This window comes from Siniperca chuatsi, linkage group LG6 (genome assembly GCF_020085105.1).
Source record: "Siniperca chuatsi isolate FFG_IHB_CAS linkage group LG6, ASM2008510v1, whole genome shotgun sequence".
Taxonomy (NCBI): domain Eukaryota; kingdom Metazoa; phylum Chordata; class Actinopteri; order Centrarchiformes; family Sinipercidae; genus Siniperca; species Siniperca chuatsi.
In genome coordinates, this window is record NC_058047.1 from 16,486,193 (window position 1) to 16,505,756 (window position 19,564).

At 40.0% G+C, this 19,564-nt stretch overlaps 2 protein-coding genes across 7 annotated transcripts in view; one reads left to right on the forward strand and one right to left on the reverse strand.

The window, feature by feature from the left end:
• Positions 1 to 2,000: 2,000 nt before the first annotated feature.
• Positions 2,001 to 15,231, forward strand: ncln (nicalin). Of its 4 annotated transcripts, none has more exons than XM_044199912.1 (15): positions 2,001 to 2,310; positions 3,233 to 3,423; positions 4,306 to 4,450; positions 4,581 to 4,675; positions 6,159 to 6,239; positions 6,518 to 6,621; positions 7,415 to 7,503; positions 7,811 to 7,950; positions 8,771 to 8,997; positions 9,535 to 9,622; positions 9,723 to 9,761; positions 10,491 to 10,654; positions 11,109 to 11,162; positions 11,436 to 11,514; positions 12,740 to 15,231. In XM_044199912.1, the coding sequence occupies exons 1-15, from the start codon at positions 2,136 to 2,138 to the stop codon at positions 12,800 to 12,802; spliced, it is 1,734 nt and encodes a 577-aa protein (XP_044055847.1). In that variant the 5' UTR covers positions 2,001 to 2,135; the 3' UTR covers positions 12,803 to 15,231. The 4 variants fall into 4 exon arrangements, with proteins under 4 accessions (XP_044055847.1, XP_044055848.1, XP_044055849.1 ...); XM_044199913.1 differs by having other exon boundaries at positions 10,494 to 10,654; XM_044199914.1 differs by having other exon boundaries at positions 8,771 to 8,949.
• Positions 15,232 to 15,233: 2 nt separating this feature from the next.
• cers1 (ceramide synthase 1) overlaps positions 15,234 to 19,564 on the reverse strand; it is a 29,137-nt gene continuing 24,806 nt past the window's right edge. For all 3 annotated transcript variants that reach the window (XM_044199917.1, XM_044199916.1, XM_044199918.1), the window contains exon 7: positions 15,234 to 19,552. In XM_044199917.1, coding sequence (XP_044055852.1) covers positions 19,510 to 19,552 — 43 coding nt within the window. In that variant the 3' untranslated portion in view covers positions 15,234 to 19,509. The remainder of the gene's footprint in view (positions 19,553 to 19,564) is intronic.

Consider the following 19,564-nt stretch of genomic DNA (forward strand, 5'->3'; position numbering starts at 1 on the left):
TGTGTGCGCCTTTGAGTGTTCACTGTAGTGTGCACACTCATGATTTTTATGTTTTTCAAGTGAAAAATGTGACCTTGTACATTTTTGCTGAGCCACTGTGTCGGATGATCATGTGATAACGGGATGTTATGAATTTGGTGAAATTAGGTTCATGTGACGCGACTGCTGCCGTGAAACTCACACACCATCCATACAAAATCATTATTTTCCTCTTGAAACAATTGTTCTTTTCTACTTGTGTCTTTATGTTGAGCAGTATTTTTCCTTTCGACCAGACATGCCAGCGGATCTCCAAATGATAATTTCTCAATAATGTGAAATCATTACAATGAGTTTCAACGTCCATATTGGTTTTGTGGTTTGTTTGCTGCTTGCTCTCTCACCAGCCTGGGCATGGATTACTCATACAACAGGAAATAATGACGCCAAGGTCCATTAACTGGGATGGCAGGACATCATATCAGCATTAATCTGCCACTTAGCAGAGCAGCCCTGGGAGCGAGAGACAGGGAGGAGAGAAGAGAGAGAGAGAATATGATTTTCAGCTCTTCCCAACTGGACTCGGGCTTTTAATTCTATTGTTTTTTTCTAATCTGGTTCAAAGCATCTTTTCTCTTGAATGAGATGAATGTTTTTTGTACATGGTCACGGCCAAAACAACTAGTAACTAAATGGTTTTTTTTTAATTGGAAAATGTATTTTGTATTCCACCGTGTCTTTCACACCATCATCAAGTCAAAGCTCTGGCTAACAGACCAGTTAAAAAGTTAACCAGTTAAAAAACGACAAGCCGGAGAAAGTCAACTTTCTGTGCTCGTGGCTGATGTCCCAGCATGTGTGCATGAGTGAGACAGCACCTGGACGCGCATTTCATACAGGAGACGAGAATACGTGGATCTACCGATGCCCATTCAACCAGCGATGGACCCGTTCATATGAGACAGCTGTCACTCTTTTTGATGTTAACAGAGTAACAGCTGTTAACAGAGACTCAAGTGTGCAGTTTGTGCAATACACTGAGTATTGTACGTTTAAACATATTCTCTCTGCCAAACCTAAAAAAAATATTCTAAGCTCTAGTTACCTGATATGTTTCACAATCTAGGCCTATAACCAAATCACACATCCTGTTGTGCTATTGGCCTATATGTGTCACCGTAAAGTGGCAGTAATTGTAGTTACAATATATACTCTAGCTGTAGCTGGCTGGATTGAACTCTCTGGTCTGACCATGTGCCCTGACGTCTTTGGTTACTTTTATTCAGTGGGACACGCTAAACTCCCTAAAACACCTCAATGTGTTCACGTGCGATAGATTCGACCTGCCTTGCCTTGGTTGGAAATTAGGTTGTTTCCGTATTATAGACTAATAAATAGCCTATTAATGATAAACAACGGAGTCAAACTCTTTCCTACCACAAATACTAGTGCACTACGCATATACATCCCTGTAAAAAGGAGAAAGTCATTATAAGTTTAACTGATGGTTTTTATTATGCCTGATTTTAGGGTGTACTGCAGCCCCCTCAGTACTCCCATTTCCCGCTTCCATGGATACTGGACTCATTTGATGAGTGCACTGCTGATGCAATTTGATTTACATGATCTGAATTACAATTATAAATGCAGTTAACACTTTTAACTACGGTCTGAACCTGTATTGTAAATCTCAGTCAATTGTAACCCAGCCAATTTTATTACAGGGTCTCTATCATGGTTATGTTCTATGGTGTACAGCGCCACCTAGTGCCGTTAAATAATACACGGCCCTTCAATTATAGCTGCCCTACAAGATCCCTGAAGGACCGTTGATTCAACTCAATTTGAAATATTTAAATATTATCAGATGAATATTCTAAATAAACACGTACTTCAATACACATCACACTGTATTACTCACTGTATTTTCACAAACTGGCAATAATGTTGCATTTTGTTGTAGTCCCAGTGCAGAGTAACTGGTCGTCCAGCTGTTTGCCTGATCAGACTTATTTGTCAGTTGCTCCGGTTGCGGTTTGTTTGCGGTTGGCTAGCTAACGTTAGCTAAACTGGGTCCTCGGCTGTCAGTTGCTGAGAGCGGCGATAGCTGAAAATAGTATTTCATCCGTAGCTGTGCGTAGAAAACAATCGCCACAATGTTCGAGGAGGCTAGTGAAATGTTTGATAACATGTTTAAATCTTCGTTTCCCCTTACCTTCATTGTGTTTATCCCCGCGGTGCTGATCCTGGTGTCACCGCTGCCGGCCGAGGCGGCACATGAGTTCACGGTGTATCGCATGCAGCAGTACGACCTGCAGGGACAGCCTTACGGTAAGTCAGCTGTTTCTCTATTTTATCACACAGGAATACGTGTAAGCATTACTGCGTTAACTTGGCAAGTAAATAGATCGGTCTCCAACAGCTAACTCAAGTTAGCCTTGTTGTCATCTCCAGCAAACGTTAAGTTACCTAAAGTAACATGTCAATGACAGCAGGCAGGGTAGCGCTAGCTAGCTAGCTAGCTGCTAATGTAGTTTAGCTTTGCTAGTAGGCAGTATCAAGCTAGCTCATTTCCTAAGAAGCAAATCAGGAGCATTAACGTTACTCCTTAAAATTAAATCTGAGCGTCATTCTTAAGTGTGTATCCCCTTAATAAACTACCGATTTCATTATTTACGGTATTAATACATCGTTAGATTAGCAACATTGCAAAAAGACATCTTAAATGGGACAGACACAAAACGCAGGCTCGCAGACTTTGTTCACCCCTCACAGTTTTACTATGATAAAATTATGAATTCATAGATTTATTTGTGGACTTTTTAAATAGTGTATAGCTGTTTGAGTGAGTTTAGTGTGGATTGAGCTTTCTAGCCCAAAGTATAGTAAGGAAACATCTTGACAAGGAGAAAATGAAGGTTGGCAATAATCTCTAATCTACACAGTGAAACTAGGGAATGACATTCCAACAGTTTCATTTTAGTATGATAAGTAGTAATGGCTATTTTTGTGGCAACTTTGATGAAAATGTTACCAGACTTGGCAAAGTGGTCAACCAAACCCATCCCTTTATTATGGTCTGTGCCACGTACCTGAGAGTGCTGTAGCCTCAGCATCATTTGATTCAACTTAGTCTTTATTTGACAGTTTTAGTGCTCTTATAGCATGGTATGTAAATCTTGCCCTTTTCTGTCAACATAAAGACAGGTGTTATTGTATCATAATTGATGATCAGTGTGTCTCCTACCCTCAGGTACCAGGAATGCCATCCTGAACACAGAGGCCCGTACTGTGGAGGCAGAGGTACTAAGTCGTCGCTGTGTTATCATGCGGCTGGCAGACTTCTCCTATGAGGAGTACCAGAAAGCCCTGCGCCAGTCAGCTGGGGCTGTGGTCATAATCCTGCCCAAGAACATGTCTGCTGTGCCCCAGGACATAGTGCAGGTAATAACACACTTTAGTGTCACAAATCAAAGTCTTGTGCTGTGTCCCATTTCGTCCCCTTCAGCTGTTACCTCTTTGATTGTGTGTTCAGGTGAAACGCGGTGGTGTCACAGTGCAAAACTTTGCTTTCTGAATTGACCTTTTTGGCTCTTCTTCCCTTCCTCCAAAAGATATTTAGTGAAACTTTAATTGAAATTACTATGCAGTCAATCACAAAGTCACCCACAGACTTATCTGTTTTGGGTCGAATTTGTTTGTTACGTGCCTTGCTCAAGGGCACTTAAACAGTGGTAAGAACAGAGAGGCAAGTGTTGTTCCAACCCATAGTTTATTTGACTGCGCCACCTCTCTGATCTATATTTTTGAAGCTTAATGTGACTCATAAACAAAGAGAAGGGTCTAGAAGGAGTACTGTGACAAAGTCCTGAATTTGCAGTGTACAATGTCTTCCTAACCCTTTACAGCAATTGGATGTTATCTCACTGAAGCACACTGCACTTATAACTATTAGACTTCTCGCTTTCTGAGTGGGATCATTAGTCTTTCTGGAAAGCAGAAGTAAGTACGCATTTGATTTACTCATTTGTTACTCATTTGGTTACGTAACTAATTTCTGTTATTGGTGAATTATTGTAGAGACAGATTTTTGTCAGTATTCCAGATAAGCTCTGTGAATTTATATCAAAGTTTCTCTCCTCTTTGCCGCTGTCTCCCATCACTTACATTCCTCTCAAAACATGAGCAATACTGAACTTGCAGGGTTGAAGGAATTAAATCAGATTTCCCCTTTCAGTTCTAATCCAGCAGCATCTCATGCTACCTAATGCAGCTGTGTGTCTAAGCTTGGTAAACATGCTGTTCCTTTCTGTTTATCGTGTGCAGCAGTTCATGGAGCTGGAGCCAGAGATGTTGGCTACTGAGACCATTGTCCCCGTCTACTTTGCCATGGAGGACGATGAGCTGCTGTCCATCTACACCCAAACCCTGACCTCCTCGTCCTCACAGGGCTCCTTATCAGCAGCTGAAGGTAGAGAGTCACTCACATGATTAACAAGTCTAGTCTTCTACAGACAGAGAAGCTAGCATGTGTGAGACTATCATTCTGCATGACATAAAAATATACAAGTCAGCCTATTCTAATTTAATGTTTTCTGTAGTGCTGCTGCATACGGCCACCGCCAACGGCTTCCAGATGGTCACCAGTGGAGCTCAGAGTAAAGCTATCAGTGACTGGGCCATCACCAGTTTAGAGGTGAGAGACTGAACCATAATCTGAAGACAACTACAATTGAATCAGCTGCTTGAAATACACAGACTTTGAAATAGTGAGACACTTGAATCATGTAACAACATTCAGTCACTAGTGAGATTAGAAAGGCTTTACAAGGTGTCAGTTTTTTCCAAATGATGTATTCCAACATTTTAAACTGAATTTTCTGAGGTTTTTTTTTGTTTTGTTTTTTTTGGAAGAACCAACTTGAAACGGAAAAAAGAGTGTACTGGCAGTTTTCTGTACACAGAAATACCATCAGAAGCACCAGACAGAGGGTTGCAGGATAATGTTACAGTAACATCAGGCAGAACGATGGCGTGGTGGTTAGGACTGTTGACTCACAGCAAGAATGCCCTGGATTTAACTCTCTCTGTCCTTTCTGTGTGAGTTGTAGTTGGCGTAGTTTTCCTCTGGGTCCTTGATCCAGTTTCCTCCCACAGTCAGCAGGCATGAAGCTCAGATAAACTAAAAACTGAACTGAATGAGACTGTGTTTTAAATGTTTCTTGTATGCTAATATAATCATTTGAAAATATCTAAAAGGCTACTTTGTTCTCGATTTGGTAAGGCCTTCAGTATTAATTTACATTTCTGCATTTTGTTAAATAAATGGTAGATTTTTAGTAGATGATATCTCCATGAAAAACCGAGTCCTCCGGTACCTGAAGCTATGACAGTCAGTCTTGTGTTATTAGGCTAGGGTGGTGTTGTGTGTTCTGCCTGCTGTCTTTGTACCCAACGCGTGCTTCCTGAACCTGTGTGGGTGGGCATAAATCCCAGAACAAAAACAGTTGTGTGGACTGAAAGCCTGGAATTTTTAAAATCTAGATGGATTTACACACTATCAAGCCTGGTGGCCTGAAAGGACTTAAAATTGCTTGGTGCTAAGCTTTTTTTCTATTTTGCTCTCATGGTCAAATTTCAATTAAAAATATGGCAAAATAAGAGTCTCCACCCTCAACAAGGAGATTACTAATGCTCAGTGTGCGAGCATATGAATATCATTCTTCAGCTGTTTTCATTCAGACTTTACAAGAATCGGCTGCTACAGTATTTCTGTCCCTTTGTTTTCCATAAGAGTTCATGAAGGGATTTGGATAGCTTTGATCATTGTTTGAAGCTAATTTTAGATCAAACATTTTGAGTCAGAAAGGAGCGAAACAAAGCAGAAGTGAAGTTAGTTTAGGACTTTCTAATCTGCGCTTTGTGTTAAAACCAGAAGGGAAAAGGGGCTTAGTCACACTGCAGGGGGATTAGGAGACAGACTGAGGTTTTTCCTCAGAGGTCTGTGGTCAGGAGGTCGACTGTGACTGTAACCCACTGCAACTGTGCACTGTCGCGCTGCCAGCATCAGTTTTGATACACACAGTGCCATTGGTTCAGCTGAATCTAACGCTTTAGATATTCTGTTTGCGCCTCGTGTTTTATTTAACTTGTCTAATGGCTCTGTTTTCATTCGCCAGGGTCGTCTGGCTGGAGTTGGAGGAGAGGACCTGCCCACCATTGTCGTGGTTGCTCACTACGACTCCTTTGGTGTTGCGCCAGTATGTTCGCTTCTTCTTTTCTCCTACAAAAGCCCAGACACTTTCAAAACATACAGGAAATTTAGCAGCTGAAGAAATATTTTGTCAGCAAATATCTGTAGGATTTGACAGTTTGTTTAGTTGATTAGTCAGACACGATACCTCTAAGCATATGAGTCCAAAAACTCAAACTTAATACAGTAATAGTTCAGGACAATAACACATTAATGCAACACAACTGTCAGTAAGAAGAGAGCAGGCCAGGAAAGTAATCTGACTGTGTGTGTTGTTGTGTCCAGTGGCTGTCGTACGGAGCAGACTCAAACGGCAGTGGAGTGTCCATGTTACTAGAGCTGGCTCGTCTCTTCTCGAAACTTTACACCTACAAGAGGACACACGCTGGGTGAGTAACGATGCTAACACTCACATTTAGATTTGGATCATTTTGTCTCATGAGCCTCAAATAGTTGTTAATATGCTTTTTTTTTTTTTTTTTTTTTTTTTTAGCTGCATTAAAAAAAAAAGCTTAATTTCCTAATATTTTTTACACATTCATGTCAACACAAACACCTCAGTGGAGCTCTATGCTGCACCCTCACTTTATGCATTGTATAAATAGTATAAGTAGTATTGATTGCTGACCTGAGTCTATTTGTTATGTCGATCATGTTTGTTATGGTTAGTGTCCTCCAAATGCTTTGTGAGAACTATATTGAACATTATCTGTGCACTCTGCTGGCAGTAAGAATCACATTGGACTGTTAAACACTTAAAGCGGTCAATATGGTAAGGGCTCATTCTTATGTCTAAATGTACTTAACAGTAGCTGAGTGGAAGGACTCACTTCTTACACAGAGTAATTCATAGAGGAGTAATGGACTTTACCGTAAATTCAAAGACAAAGTCATCTATAGGTTCAAAGTCAACACTGCTTAATTTTTTTTTTTTTTTTAATGTGGACTCTTGGAAGATTAGCCACCAAGCTAAAAGAGATCCAAATAAACCAAACCAAACTGCTCACTTGATTTCTCCATTATTTAAAGACATGCCTTGTGATTTATTTTCCACAGACACTAATATTCACTAATTACAACTCTGGTCTCTATATCCTAGTATCACACATCCTCCATCAGGGTCCCTCAGGCAAGATTTCACTTGTAGATTTGACTCATTTGTGAATCATGTTGTGTGTTCAGGTACAACCTGCTGTTCTTTGTATCTGGTGGGGGGAAGTTTAACTACCAGGGCACAAAACGTTGGCTGGAGGACAATCTGGACCATACAGGTACTGTTCAGTAGTCTTATACAATGCTTACAGAAGGAGATACAAGTATTCATGCAGCTGGATTTGGTTCGATATTCAATTTTATGGCCATGATGGCCAATTTTAACCAAAATTAAGAACAATCCAAGACCAATTTATTCCCAAACCACCCTTTAAAAGTTTGATAGAACTTACTTTTTTTTTCTCTACATACAATATTTGGTTATATCTCTGTGTTTAAACACATCATGTGCCATTTTTCAATATTTTTTATCTTAATTATTACCTTCTCCTTGACGTCCATACCTTTGCCTCCCTTTCTCCATAGACTCCAGTCTGCTGCAGGACAATGTAGCCTTTGTGTTGTGTCTGGACACTTTGGGGAACGGAGACTCTCTGCACCTCCATGTCTCCAAACCTCCTAAAGAGGCAACTCCTCAGTATTCTCTGCTCAAGGAGCTGGAGATGGTAAGGCTTGATACACCATTGAGTCACTTAAATTACTGAGTTGCCACAACATTGGACGGACAAAACATGTCAAAACACACTCTTATTTTGCAGCAGATGTAAAGGTCTATATTAATAATCTCATAAGCTATATCGAAATGTAAATGGCCGTGCAAACACAGCGTTATCCCCCTTTTTAATGTTGCAGTTTTACTTCTTTCTTCTTTCTTCTTCTTCTTTCTTAAACCACATCATCTGGGTTGTGGGGAGAGGGAGGCACAAACAGTGCCTGAGACAGTGCACAGTTAAAACGTTACATGTGAAAGAGAAATTAGTTACAAATGAATAACTTACCACTCTGAAACGTCTTGCTCCAGTCTAAGTTGTGAAGCTGGTTTGGTTTGTTCTGCCTGTGTTTTGGTATCAGACTCGGGCTCGAACATGTACGGCTGAACCGAAGCCATAGTCACTGGCTGAAGCGGTTTTGTTGTGGATCACACTACCTCTGCTTCTGATTGGCTAGTAGTCCTTACCTAGGTACTGTGCATGTGCAACTCCCAACAAAGATCGAATAGAAGTGAGAGGCCTCACTCGGTAGCTAAAAGGGAGCGTTCAAGGCACAGGATGAAAAGAGGTGCTGCAGCAATGTGCAGTATGAGGGGAAATATGATGTTGTACCTGTTCTGGTACAACCCCAAAATAAAATTATGAACCTGAAAATGAGCATAATATGACCACTTAAAAATATTTTTGCTCTACTTTTCCTGTTAAGTCCAAAACACATGTTAGATTATAAGCTATAATTTAGGATTCTATTTCTGTCCCTCTCATTTCCTCTCAGGTGGTTGCTAGTCAGTACCCAGAGGTCAAGTTCTCCATGGTCCACAAGAAAATCAACCTGGCGGACGACATGCTGGCCTGGGAGCACGAGCGCTTCGGGATCCGCCGGCTGCCGGCCTTCACGCTGTCCCATCTGCCCTCCCACCGCCTGGCACAGCGCTCCAGCATCATGGACGTGCGGTCAGTGTCCCCCTCCTCTCGCCACGGAGCGGGAGAGCCCCCTGCTGGGTGGGTTAATTACTGCAAGTCTCTGAATCACCGAAAGAAAAGAGTTTCCATTCTAGCTGCATTTTCATTCATGTTGTCTGTGTAGTTATGGACCCGTTCCTTTTCATTTCCTCTGACCCACTGTGCTCTGTCACATCACGTTAAATCCCTTTGTACACCTTCCATGGAAAGACTGGAGTGTTTTGACCAGTGCATAGCTTACATCATTCATGACTGTATTTATGCACTTTTGTCACATGTGGAATGAGCGTGTGAGGTTTTCTGAGTCCATTCCTTAATCTTATACTGCCCTCATCTCCCTGTCTCTCTGTTTGTAAACCACATATCTGTTCTTTGTAACAGTTTCACACTTGACCTGTCAGTTGATTTGATATTTGCTCAGTCTTTCTGCATTTCAGCCCACCTGAGTGAAAATGGATGCTCTGTAATCGGTTTCTCTTCTTTCCCTTGTTGCAGAGGGTTTCTGGTTTCTCTCCTGATGTTTTGGGGTCTTCCACCTTCTCTAACTGTCTGCACACTTGTGTTTGTGTCTCACAGGCCTCATGTAGATGTGAAGAAACTCAACAGGAACACCAAGGTGGTAGCAGAGGCACTGGCCAGGGTCATCTACAACCTCACTGAGAAGGTAAACACACAGATTGGAGAACATGTATCGACACTAGATCCTCTGTCTGTTTTCTGCCTGTGATGTGACATTTTTGTTGTTCATGTACTCTTCTGCGCAGGGGGCTCCTGGAGACCTGCAGATCTTCACCGAACAAATGGTAAGTCACGAAACTCAGCTGCCCTTCTGCCCTGAGTCTGATACCCCATTAAATAATTTGCAGTTGAAGGTACTTCTTCTTTTTAGTAATTATATAAACTACAGATGCAGAATTAAGTCTCTGTGACAACCAGAGATTAAACTGTGACAGCTCTTTCATACGGATGGATCGTGACATGACATGAGCTGAATGCACATTATGTAGACCTGCGTTATAGATTAAATGTATAAATGTATTGTAGGAAATGAAATAAAGTGGTGATGTAGCATTATTCTCCTGATTATTCATCCATCCCCAGGGATGGCTACCAACAGTTAAAACGTTTTTGGCACTGATCAAATCTTATCTTACTGAACCACTGAAATATTAAGGTTAATTGCCAAAGTTTTGTGCTTTTATTGCTCACTCTCCTATCATCTTTTTCTAAATCACAAAGCCCTCTCAGTATTGCTCTGAAACAGACGTAACTCTCAGTTTGTTTGTTTCAGTGATGCAAACAAAATCATCTCAGGTCTGGTTCCATTTAACTGAAACTGACACTGACTCACATGGTACAATGTTTATTTTGCTTATGTAAAGATTTTTTTCCCCAGGATACAGTTTTAGTATATCCTGTCCGTCACAGACTGTGGGGGTTATTTTGTGTGTAGCTCTTCAGCCTCTTAACTTGCTGTGCTCATACCGTACTGTACACTTCTGATGTAATGTTTTTGTCTCTCATCACGTCAGCAGGTTCAGGAGGAGCAGCTATCAGCGGTGGTGGACTGGCTCACAGCGCAACCCCGAGCCGCTCAGCTGGTGGACAAAGACAGCAGCGTGGTGTCCACTCTGGAGTATCACCTTGGACACTACCTCAAGGATGTCAAGAGACACTACGTCAAAGCTGACAAAAGGTACAGAAAAGGGTGGAGACGGACAGAAAACATTAATGCACAGTTGTTACTATAAGAATAAGCTTACAGATAAGAGTTAAAACATCTGACTTAAAATATTCATATTCCACAAAACTCACCCATTTAAATGCAGTGCCTCTTTTCCCCTTTATTAGCCACCTTTCCATCTGATGTAACATAGTCTTTAAAAATCTAAGTATCCTAGTATTTGACATTAATCAGACAGCATTAAACTTTAATGTGTTGATCTTGTGTATTCAGTGCAACTGTCTAGAGAAACCACAGATCGCATATATATATATATATATATATATATATATATATATATATATATATATATATATATATATATATATATATATATATATATATATATATATATATATATATATATATATATATATATAGTCTGATCAGTTGTTTTGTTTTTTTGTCATGACTTTCTTGTCCTCAGGGATCCAGAGTTTGTATTCTACGACCAGCTGAAGCAGACTATGAATGCTTACAGGTACGCTTTAATGAGCTCCTCTTCCTCCTCTGAGATGCTTTAGTGCAGTTCATACTGATTCACTGTGGCTTTGTTGTGAGGCCATCTCATCTGCTTTCAATTAATCCTCAGTTAACTTTATTTCAGACTTTGGTCCATACTAGTAAAAGATGAAATCCAAACATTAAAAACAGCCATCACATAAGATAATGTTTGACTGTGCTTCTCTTTTAATAATCCCTCCTCTTATCTCTCTTTAACTCTGTATCTCTGGTGATTCTTTTTACCTCACAGAGTGAAACCTGCTATTTTTGACTTGTTGCTGGCCCTCTGCATTGCAGCCTACTTAGGGATGATGTATCTGGCTATTCAGGTAGGTCACTGTGTTCATGCAGTAGACTGTGGCCCTTTTCAGACATGCACCACATTATATAAATGTGTTGTCAGTTTTACGTGTTGGCTGAAACCGATATTTTACAACTTACAATTTTACAAATAGGAATTAAATGAGACCTAATGTTCAGTTATTCTTGTGTGCTTAGCCATTTTCTGGCATTATTATTGCCTTATAATAAATGTTAAACTTAATAAGGACATTTCTAAGGGGTTTCAGTAGAGAAGAGGAGACAAGCATCATTCACGCTCATGATGGTCGTTCGGTATTTTTCAACCTGGATCCTATTTTCCCATGTTTTTGTGTCTAATTGACTAATGGGGACAGCAAGTTTTGAAATTGGTCCAGTATTGCGTGAGAGTGCTGCAGCCGGCAGCAGCGAAACAGACTGCAATGTAGTCCTTCCGGGCAATAGCGCACCGTCTATGTACGTCCACTAAAAGTGCTTGTTTTTGCCACTGACAGGCTCACATTGTTATAAGTGTCTGGCAGCATAATGGAAAGGCCCTTACAGACAGAGACCTTTCTGTTGGCGAGTAAGATCCTTTTTGTTTAACCAGAAACAGCCGTTATATCGCTCTCCTTAAAGCCACCAGACTCCATTGACAAATACAACAATTTTACCTTGCAGATCATCGTAACATCGTAACACTTCATTCAAACTCGACAGAAACAAAATAAAACTCACCAAAACCATCTTGGTTAGTCTTTCCATTGTTCCAGCAATCACCAATTTATTTAGTTTCTGTCAAGTTTAAATTAAGTGTGTTTTACAATGATCTGCGAGGTAAAATTACTGTATTTGTCAATGGGCCTAACATGGGAAAATAGGGTCCAGGTTGAAAAATAGCGAAGTTTCCCTTTAAGGCCTCAACAACAATTTTAAAATCTATCATTGATACAGCCTATTAGACAACTAAAAAACAATTTTTCCTTCATATCGATACTTTCCAACTCAATGCTCTTTCTCACTCACCAGATGACAAATATTATGCAAGCATTGTGGCTCCTTCTGTAACTGTCCTGTCATGTTTGAATACAGCCCAAGTAACATTTTCCTAATTGAGACCTGTGTTTGAAAGCCCCAAAACCTGCACACATTGTTAGTATTCCATGTCTGAAAAGGGCTTGTGAGTGTGCAGATGTTTTGTGGTTCTGGAAACATGAAATGAACACCATCTCTCGTCTTGTGGTCCTCTTACAGAACTTTGGAGTCCTGTACAGTGTTGTCCGTAGAATCACCCAACCCAAGATGAAGGCCCATTAAGGTGCACATCACTGTTTTATTTTTCCAGATCCCACCCTTTTCCTCAAATCAAGAAACTTTAGCCAGTAAGAACACAGAAGCTGGGCCGAGCTGCTGTTCTCATGATGGTTTTCAAACCAGCAGAATCACTTCCATGTTCTTCATCCTGATCCACAAACTATGATGTCAGATCCTGTCCTGCTGCCAACTTAATCCATTTGGTCTCATGGACCAGAATAATCAGGAATCATTTTTCACTCTCCCTGTCTTCATCAACACAGATGTCTTGTCATTCATTTATGATAATCCCTCTTGTGAGGGATGTAAAGCATTTGTCCACGCCTCTGAGATCTAGATGAGATTAACTGATCGCTCTTCATCCCCTCCTCTCGGTATACTGTACGAGTGATCATTCTGCCAAACTGACGTCATGTGTTGTCTCAGGCAGCTACAGGGAGAAACTGACCACACAGAGTTTAGCCCAGATATTTCTTTTGTCGAGAGATGTGTTCACCAACCTTGTTGTAAAGGTTAAGTTCACATTTTTTCAATCTGCCTTAATACAATACTCACTTTCCCATAAAAACTTTGAGTTATTGGTCACTGTAATCATTCTTTGTCTCCATACTGACTGTGTAGAGACCCCCTGCCTCTGAGTTAAAAGTTAAGACTTTTTGGTATGAAACTCCCTCTGTGTCTCACTGTCCATCCCCCACAGCTCATCAAGGAATCACTGTCCGTGAAAACACAAAGGAAATTTTATACTAAAAAGACTAACATTAGAAGATACCCACTTGGTTAGCTCAGACTGCTGAAGCCTCCATTTTAGCTTCACTTAAGAATGCATTGTTGCACAGAAAGAACTGTGGATTTTGTCTTCTATCTCTTAAGGGCTGCAACTAAACATTATTTTCATTATCAACTGATCTGTTGATTAGTTTTTCGATTAGACTATAAAATGTCTGAAAATGTTTTGGGTTTTTTTATTAGCCCATCGCAGGCATTCAAATTGCATCTTCTGTCAGATTAACAGTCCAAAAGACAAAAAAATCCATCAATATAAAACATACAAAGGCAACAAATCACATTAAAAAAAAAGCTGGAACCAGCAAATGTTCGGCATTTGGGCTTGATAAATGGCTTAAACGATTATCAAAATATTTGGTGAATGATTTTCTGTCGACCGATTTAATCGTCAGTGTAGTTGTGCTAGAAAGGGGAGCTCCTCAGAGCCAGGATGGAGAGGAGGAATGATCACAGTGGCCAATAACTTTCAGTGTACATCTGGGCATATGAGTATTGTGTTGAGACAGAGAAATCTGAACTTCTCCTTTAAATACTCAGTGAAAATGACTCCTAACACAAATATCGTTTACGGATAAGGTGAGTTGTCTAAATAAAATGTGAAGTAGTGTTTAGATAGTCTCGATTCCATTGCCTTGGTAAGGAATTTATTAAAAGAAGCATTCAGTTGAATGGAAATAAATCCTTGCCACATAATTATTGTATGTATTAATCTCCCCCTTTCTCCCCATCTAATATATTTAGAAATTTAAAACTGATCTCACCTTGAAAGTTTCCTTCGTGCTTTTTGTATCACCCTTTTCTGTAGTCGGGGTTTGTTTCCTGTTGCTGTGTGACCTGGTGTCTTATTTTTACTGCTCACGTGTTTAAAAAAAAAAAAAATCCTGAATTGATTTAAAAAGTCATGCTGGTGAAGTACACATCATCTGAAAGCTCATGTTAAAAAAGGTCACATGCAACAAACATGGTTTTTTTTTGTTTTTTTTTACCTAATCAGAGCACATGTGTGTTTAGTGTGTAAAGAGTACAATGACAACACATCATGAAACTCCCTCTTTACTCCTTTTTATCAGTAGAAAATGTGCTGAATTTGACCTTTTGCCGAATACAGCAATAATGTGATTTGACTTAATCAGACATTTTTAAAGCTGTGTTAAGATTTTGGTCAAGCCAGCACTGCAGTATTTATACACTGGATGTCTTAAAATGGGCAATAATACAAAGGGTGTTGGATTAAATGGGAAAAATATCTTACACACACCTAATTTCATAAGATATTGGTGTGTGTAAAATTAATACTGCAGTGCTTCCTCGACCTTTTCTCTGCCCTGGTCTTGCCTTGTTGTGGGTGAATGGTGTTTATTTGACATTATGTATTTTCCATGTGTTACTGCATGACCTGTGACACCCCCCTCGTTGCCATGGTAACAATGACCAGATTTCTTTATTTACCAACATGAGGGAAATACTGTGTGGTACATATGAATTTTTAATTTATTGAAACAGTTTCATTTTTGCACTGAAATGATGAACTCTCCTCTGGTCTGAACTCTGTTTCATGTCATCCACAACACTTGATCTTTGCAATGAAAATGGTATCAGTTGTGATTTAAAAAAATAAAATAAAAGAAATCACAAGGAACAAGTCTCTTGTTTACTGACATGTTTTATTTTATGGGGGGGATAACATTGGCTGAATGGTATTAAAATTGCATTACAAAAGAGCAAGTATGCGTCTTTTAAGTGGTCAGATTCAGTTTTGAAAGAAAAATGGGGCAATTTGTATCGCTGCCAGCAAATATCAATGGTCCAAAAAAACATTTATCATTAAAATACACTTTCAATTAATAAGAGTTTTAGTTACTGATTCTTCCCAGAAAGTCATAAAAATTCCCAAATTCTTCCCTCCCTTTTCTAATTTTGATCTCCTAATGAACAATAAAAAGAATACTAATAAATTACAGTGCAATTTACAAGAAATACCTGCAGGGCTTTTCTGCCCGTCGTTTTCTACTAGCTCTCCTCTTCGCTCGGCACCAGCTCTCACACTAACACTTGCCTCATAATTTGGGTGGAAATTTTGGCACAATCAAACCATTCGTGAAGATACTTTGTGTCATGATGGAGCGAAGCCTGTGAGCCAGTTCAGGCAGACAACTCGCAGCCTTGGAAGTTAGGCGGCCCCGTCAATGCTGCTGCTTCACTGCTCAGTTTGTAAACACTGCTCATTTTATCGTCACTCCCTAAACTTTGTGTTAATCTTAATGCATGCAAACCTTATCCGAATCGAGGGTCTAAGGATAGAGGGTGTCCTATATGCTGTACAGATTGTAAAGCCAAATGAGGCAAATTTGGCTATATAAATAAAATTGACTTGAAACAAGCAGCAAAAAGGTCAGTCTAGAAAACAAATATTATATACTCGACTCGTTGCAACACAAATCCACTGCAGCCTTTCCAATTTTCCTGCTCAGTTTATTAACACTGCTTTTCTCGTCACTCCCTACATTTGTGTTGATCTTAATATATGGAAATGGGGAGTGACAAGGTTAGAGCCTAGACACCAAATATCATACTCTACTCACTGCCTGTGCAATAATGGCAGCCTTGTGCTGCTGCTTTACTGATTAGTTTGCAAACACATCTTTATACCGTCACTCCTTAATCTTCTCTGTGTTGATCAGTGTATACAAACAACATGGTTCCTACACTTTCTTAAACATCAAATTCAAGGACTTTTCAACGACTTTCCAGGCCCAATTCAAGGACCCAACACAGCATAGTTTGAGACACGGGTCAAGGTTAACTACTGTTACAACAGTGAGAATTTTTATGAGAACTATCAGGCTTTACAGAAGCTCACAGACAACAATTAAAAAGAGAGAGAGGCTTGAATGTGCGAACACTTCTCAGTTGTGCCGCTGCGTTATAGTGAAGTTACTTTAAGTAAAAAATAAATATATAAAAAGAACTTAAATTTCTATTCTTGCACAAAATATATGAATTCAAGCCATTTCACTGATCCATGTCTATTTCACAAACTTTGAAGGATTTCAAGGACCCGTGGGAACCTTGAAGCAAGAAGTGACGAGCCTGTTGATGTTGCTTTACTGGAGAATTTGCAAACACTGTCTCATTTTATCACCACTCCCTGATCTCCAGAGACGAGGTCAGAACCAAACATCAAATATCAAGTCTGTACATTCACAAACTTCTGTTCCAAGTGAGTTGTCTGACTGAACTGAGCTTCACATGCAACATGTTTCCAACAACTTAAACCAAAGATGACCTGAACTGCAGGCCAATGTTATATCGAATGTTTAAATACGAATCAGCCAAATCTATACACAAAGAAAAATAAACTGGCAATCTCAAAATGTTTTTTCCTTCAATTTCGGATAGTTTCGTCCCTTCTGGGTTGTAGTTAGGGGTGGGCGACATGGATAAAATCCTCTTTCACGATATACGTTATTTCATATAATGATACTGGTATACTGTACATGGTGGTACATTTTCTGAAAAATCAATTGAATTAAGCGTTATCTAGTGCACACCTGGTAGTTCCTGCAGCTGTTTTTTGGGTAATCCATCAAAGTAAATACCTGAAAAGACAAAGTACTTTAGATGCAAAAAATATGAAGTCCAATATTGCCATAAAACAGCACATTGATTCACAACATTGCCCACAATGGCCTAATACACCCAGAGAGAGGTTAAAAATAGGATAGACACCACGGTGTAAACAGGACAGCAAATTTCTATCGCTTGATTGTATATTGCGTCATATCGCCCACCCCTAGCAGTAGCTACTCGTTCACACATGACATCACAGGACTGTTTGTAGTATGACACAATGGGAGAGAGGTGGAGAGATTGAAGGCGCACCTTTTGCACACAGTACCATACCAGACTTGAGGGATGAGTCGCACCTAATCCAGATCTCAGGTCTTTGTGGGTTTACTGCAAACTTCACTCCCCTGTCATATGGCATCCTATACAACAAAAATATCAGCAAACTATGGATAATCTATTCTCACAGTTGAGCGGGGAGGATTTCAGACGTCGCTTCCTCAGCCACGGGACTCTGAACGTAGGATATATTACATACAGTGCCATAAACCATGTATGATGTATAGGGACTACAGTCAAATGAGCGTGAGCCAGCATTCAGTTTAAAAGGAAGAGATCTGAGACTAAAACCAGATGTAAATTAACAAAACGACTCTCCCTGGTCCCCAGAAACATCTGATCTGAGCAGACTATCACCAACTCATACACAGCAGGAAAAAAACAACACAACTGGAATACCAACAGTGTTCTCTGAGGAAAAAAACAAAACAGCAGCAATTCCAAAAAACAAATCAACAATAATAACCTGAACTACAGCAATAACAGTGATAACATAAAAAGTTAGTTGGAACTTCCCCCAAGTTCTGACGAGGAGATTGTGGAAGACAAACAGATAAACTAAAACAGAACGGACGCTTCTTCTACGGACAGACAACATCTGCGGCCTGCTCCGGCAGCACAAGCATGCTGTTCATCGAAACAAGAGCTTGAATTTGATCGAGACGGTAGGAAGAATAGAAACATTCCTTATTTTCTACAGGTGCAGGAGTAACACTAACACACGAGGTAAACCAGTGGGATCCAGGGAAACCACTCGAATGAAATAGGTCCCTCTGTGTTCAGTGGTCACTGCTGCTTCAAAAAACATCACATTAATAAAGACATTATGATTACATAGCATATTTCCAAGATCATTCGATGTCATGCATTCCTGAATACCATAATGTGTGCATACATAATGTTTTTATCATAGTGATTTTTATCTTCACACAAGTTCTGGGCTATTGTTCCAATCTTTCTGTGAAAACGATAGCCACCGCCACCCACAAACTGGTTAGAAATGTTATCAAAATCCATATTGTTTAAACTAATTCAATCATGATACTGAAACCCAGTCAATCAATTCTAGCTATTTGCTGTCATTAAACCAGCAATCAGCTTGTATACCTTCATGTCAGTGCAGCGACAGATGCTTTGCAAAACACACAGAGGAAAGACAAAAAACAAAAAGCCTTTTCTGTACAAGAATGCCAAGTGAATATTTCCAATGCCTGCTGATCATCAGTACAAGAGATACAATGTCAAAAGAAATCAAACTGAGAGGTGAAATGCTGTGAGACGAAGGATTTTGAGTTTTAAAGATTCCCCTATATCCAATACTCTCCACATCCTGAAACACCTAACACACGCACATACCTACACACACCAATGTGGCCAGAGCTGTGCGATCGCCACCACTGACTTGTGCAATGATATGAAAATCAATACATGCGGTGAAACAGCAGTCAGAGTCAGAGAAGATGGACGGAGTTGAAGGGAGGAAAGGCATTCATTAATAAACACGACTGCAAACACCTATTGAATTAGCATATTGCTTAAATGCTGATTGTTGCAGGTTACTAAAGGTTACTGTAGGACTAAATGTCTACAGAACCACTACAGGCCTAAACCTCTTCCTTGTCTGGGTGCCGCGGCGCTGTGCAGGGTGATGATTATGACACCCTGTACTGCCGTACGTGACAATCACAGTCCAACTCTCACTCCAACTGGTTTGTTTCTACTGAATCTATCAAATGTAAAGTTAGCAACAATAAGACAAAATGTCACCTGAAATAACATTCACAGTGCTCTAATAAAAACAAAACTGAAAACAAAACGACAGTGATGAAATGAAATGTTCTAAAACAAATAAAAAGAGTAAAAACTCATCGCGGCCTAACTTAGCTATTTTCCTTCTTTTTCTTTTTGTGACACTCTTCCCTTCAGCCACGTTTTGAGCGTGAGCCGTCCAAGGAGGGCGTCTTGTCTTGCTTGTACTTGTAGCCTAGTTCCAGGTGGTGGCGATGGAGAGCCTGTTATAGATGCTTGTCCTTGGTGATCCCGTTCTGCACGTGCTTCCTGCAAAGAGAG

Coding starts and splice junctions, on each gene's coding strand:
- ncln (XM_044199912.1), top strand. CDS start 2,136: ATGTTCGAGGAGGCTAGTGAAATGTTTGATAACATGTTTAAATCTTCG. Junction 6,622..7,414: donor TACAAGAGGACACACGCTGG/GTGAGTAACGAT, acceptor TTGTGTGTTCAG/GTACAACCTGCTGTTCTTTG. Junction 11,163..11,435: donor CAGACTATGAATGCTTACAG/GTACGCTTTAAT, acceptor TTTACCTCACAG/AGTGAAACCTGCTATTTTTG.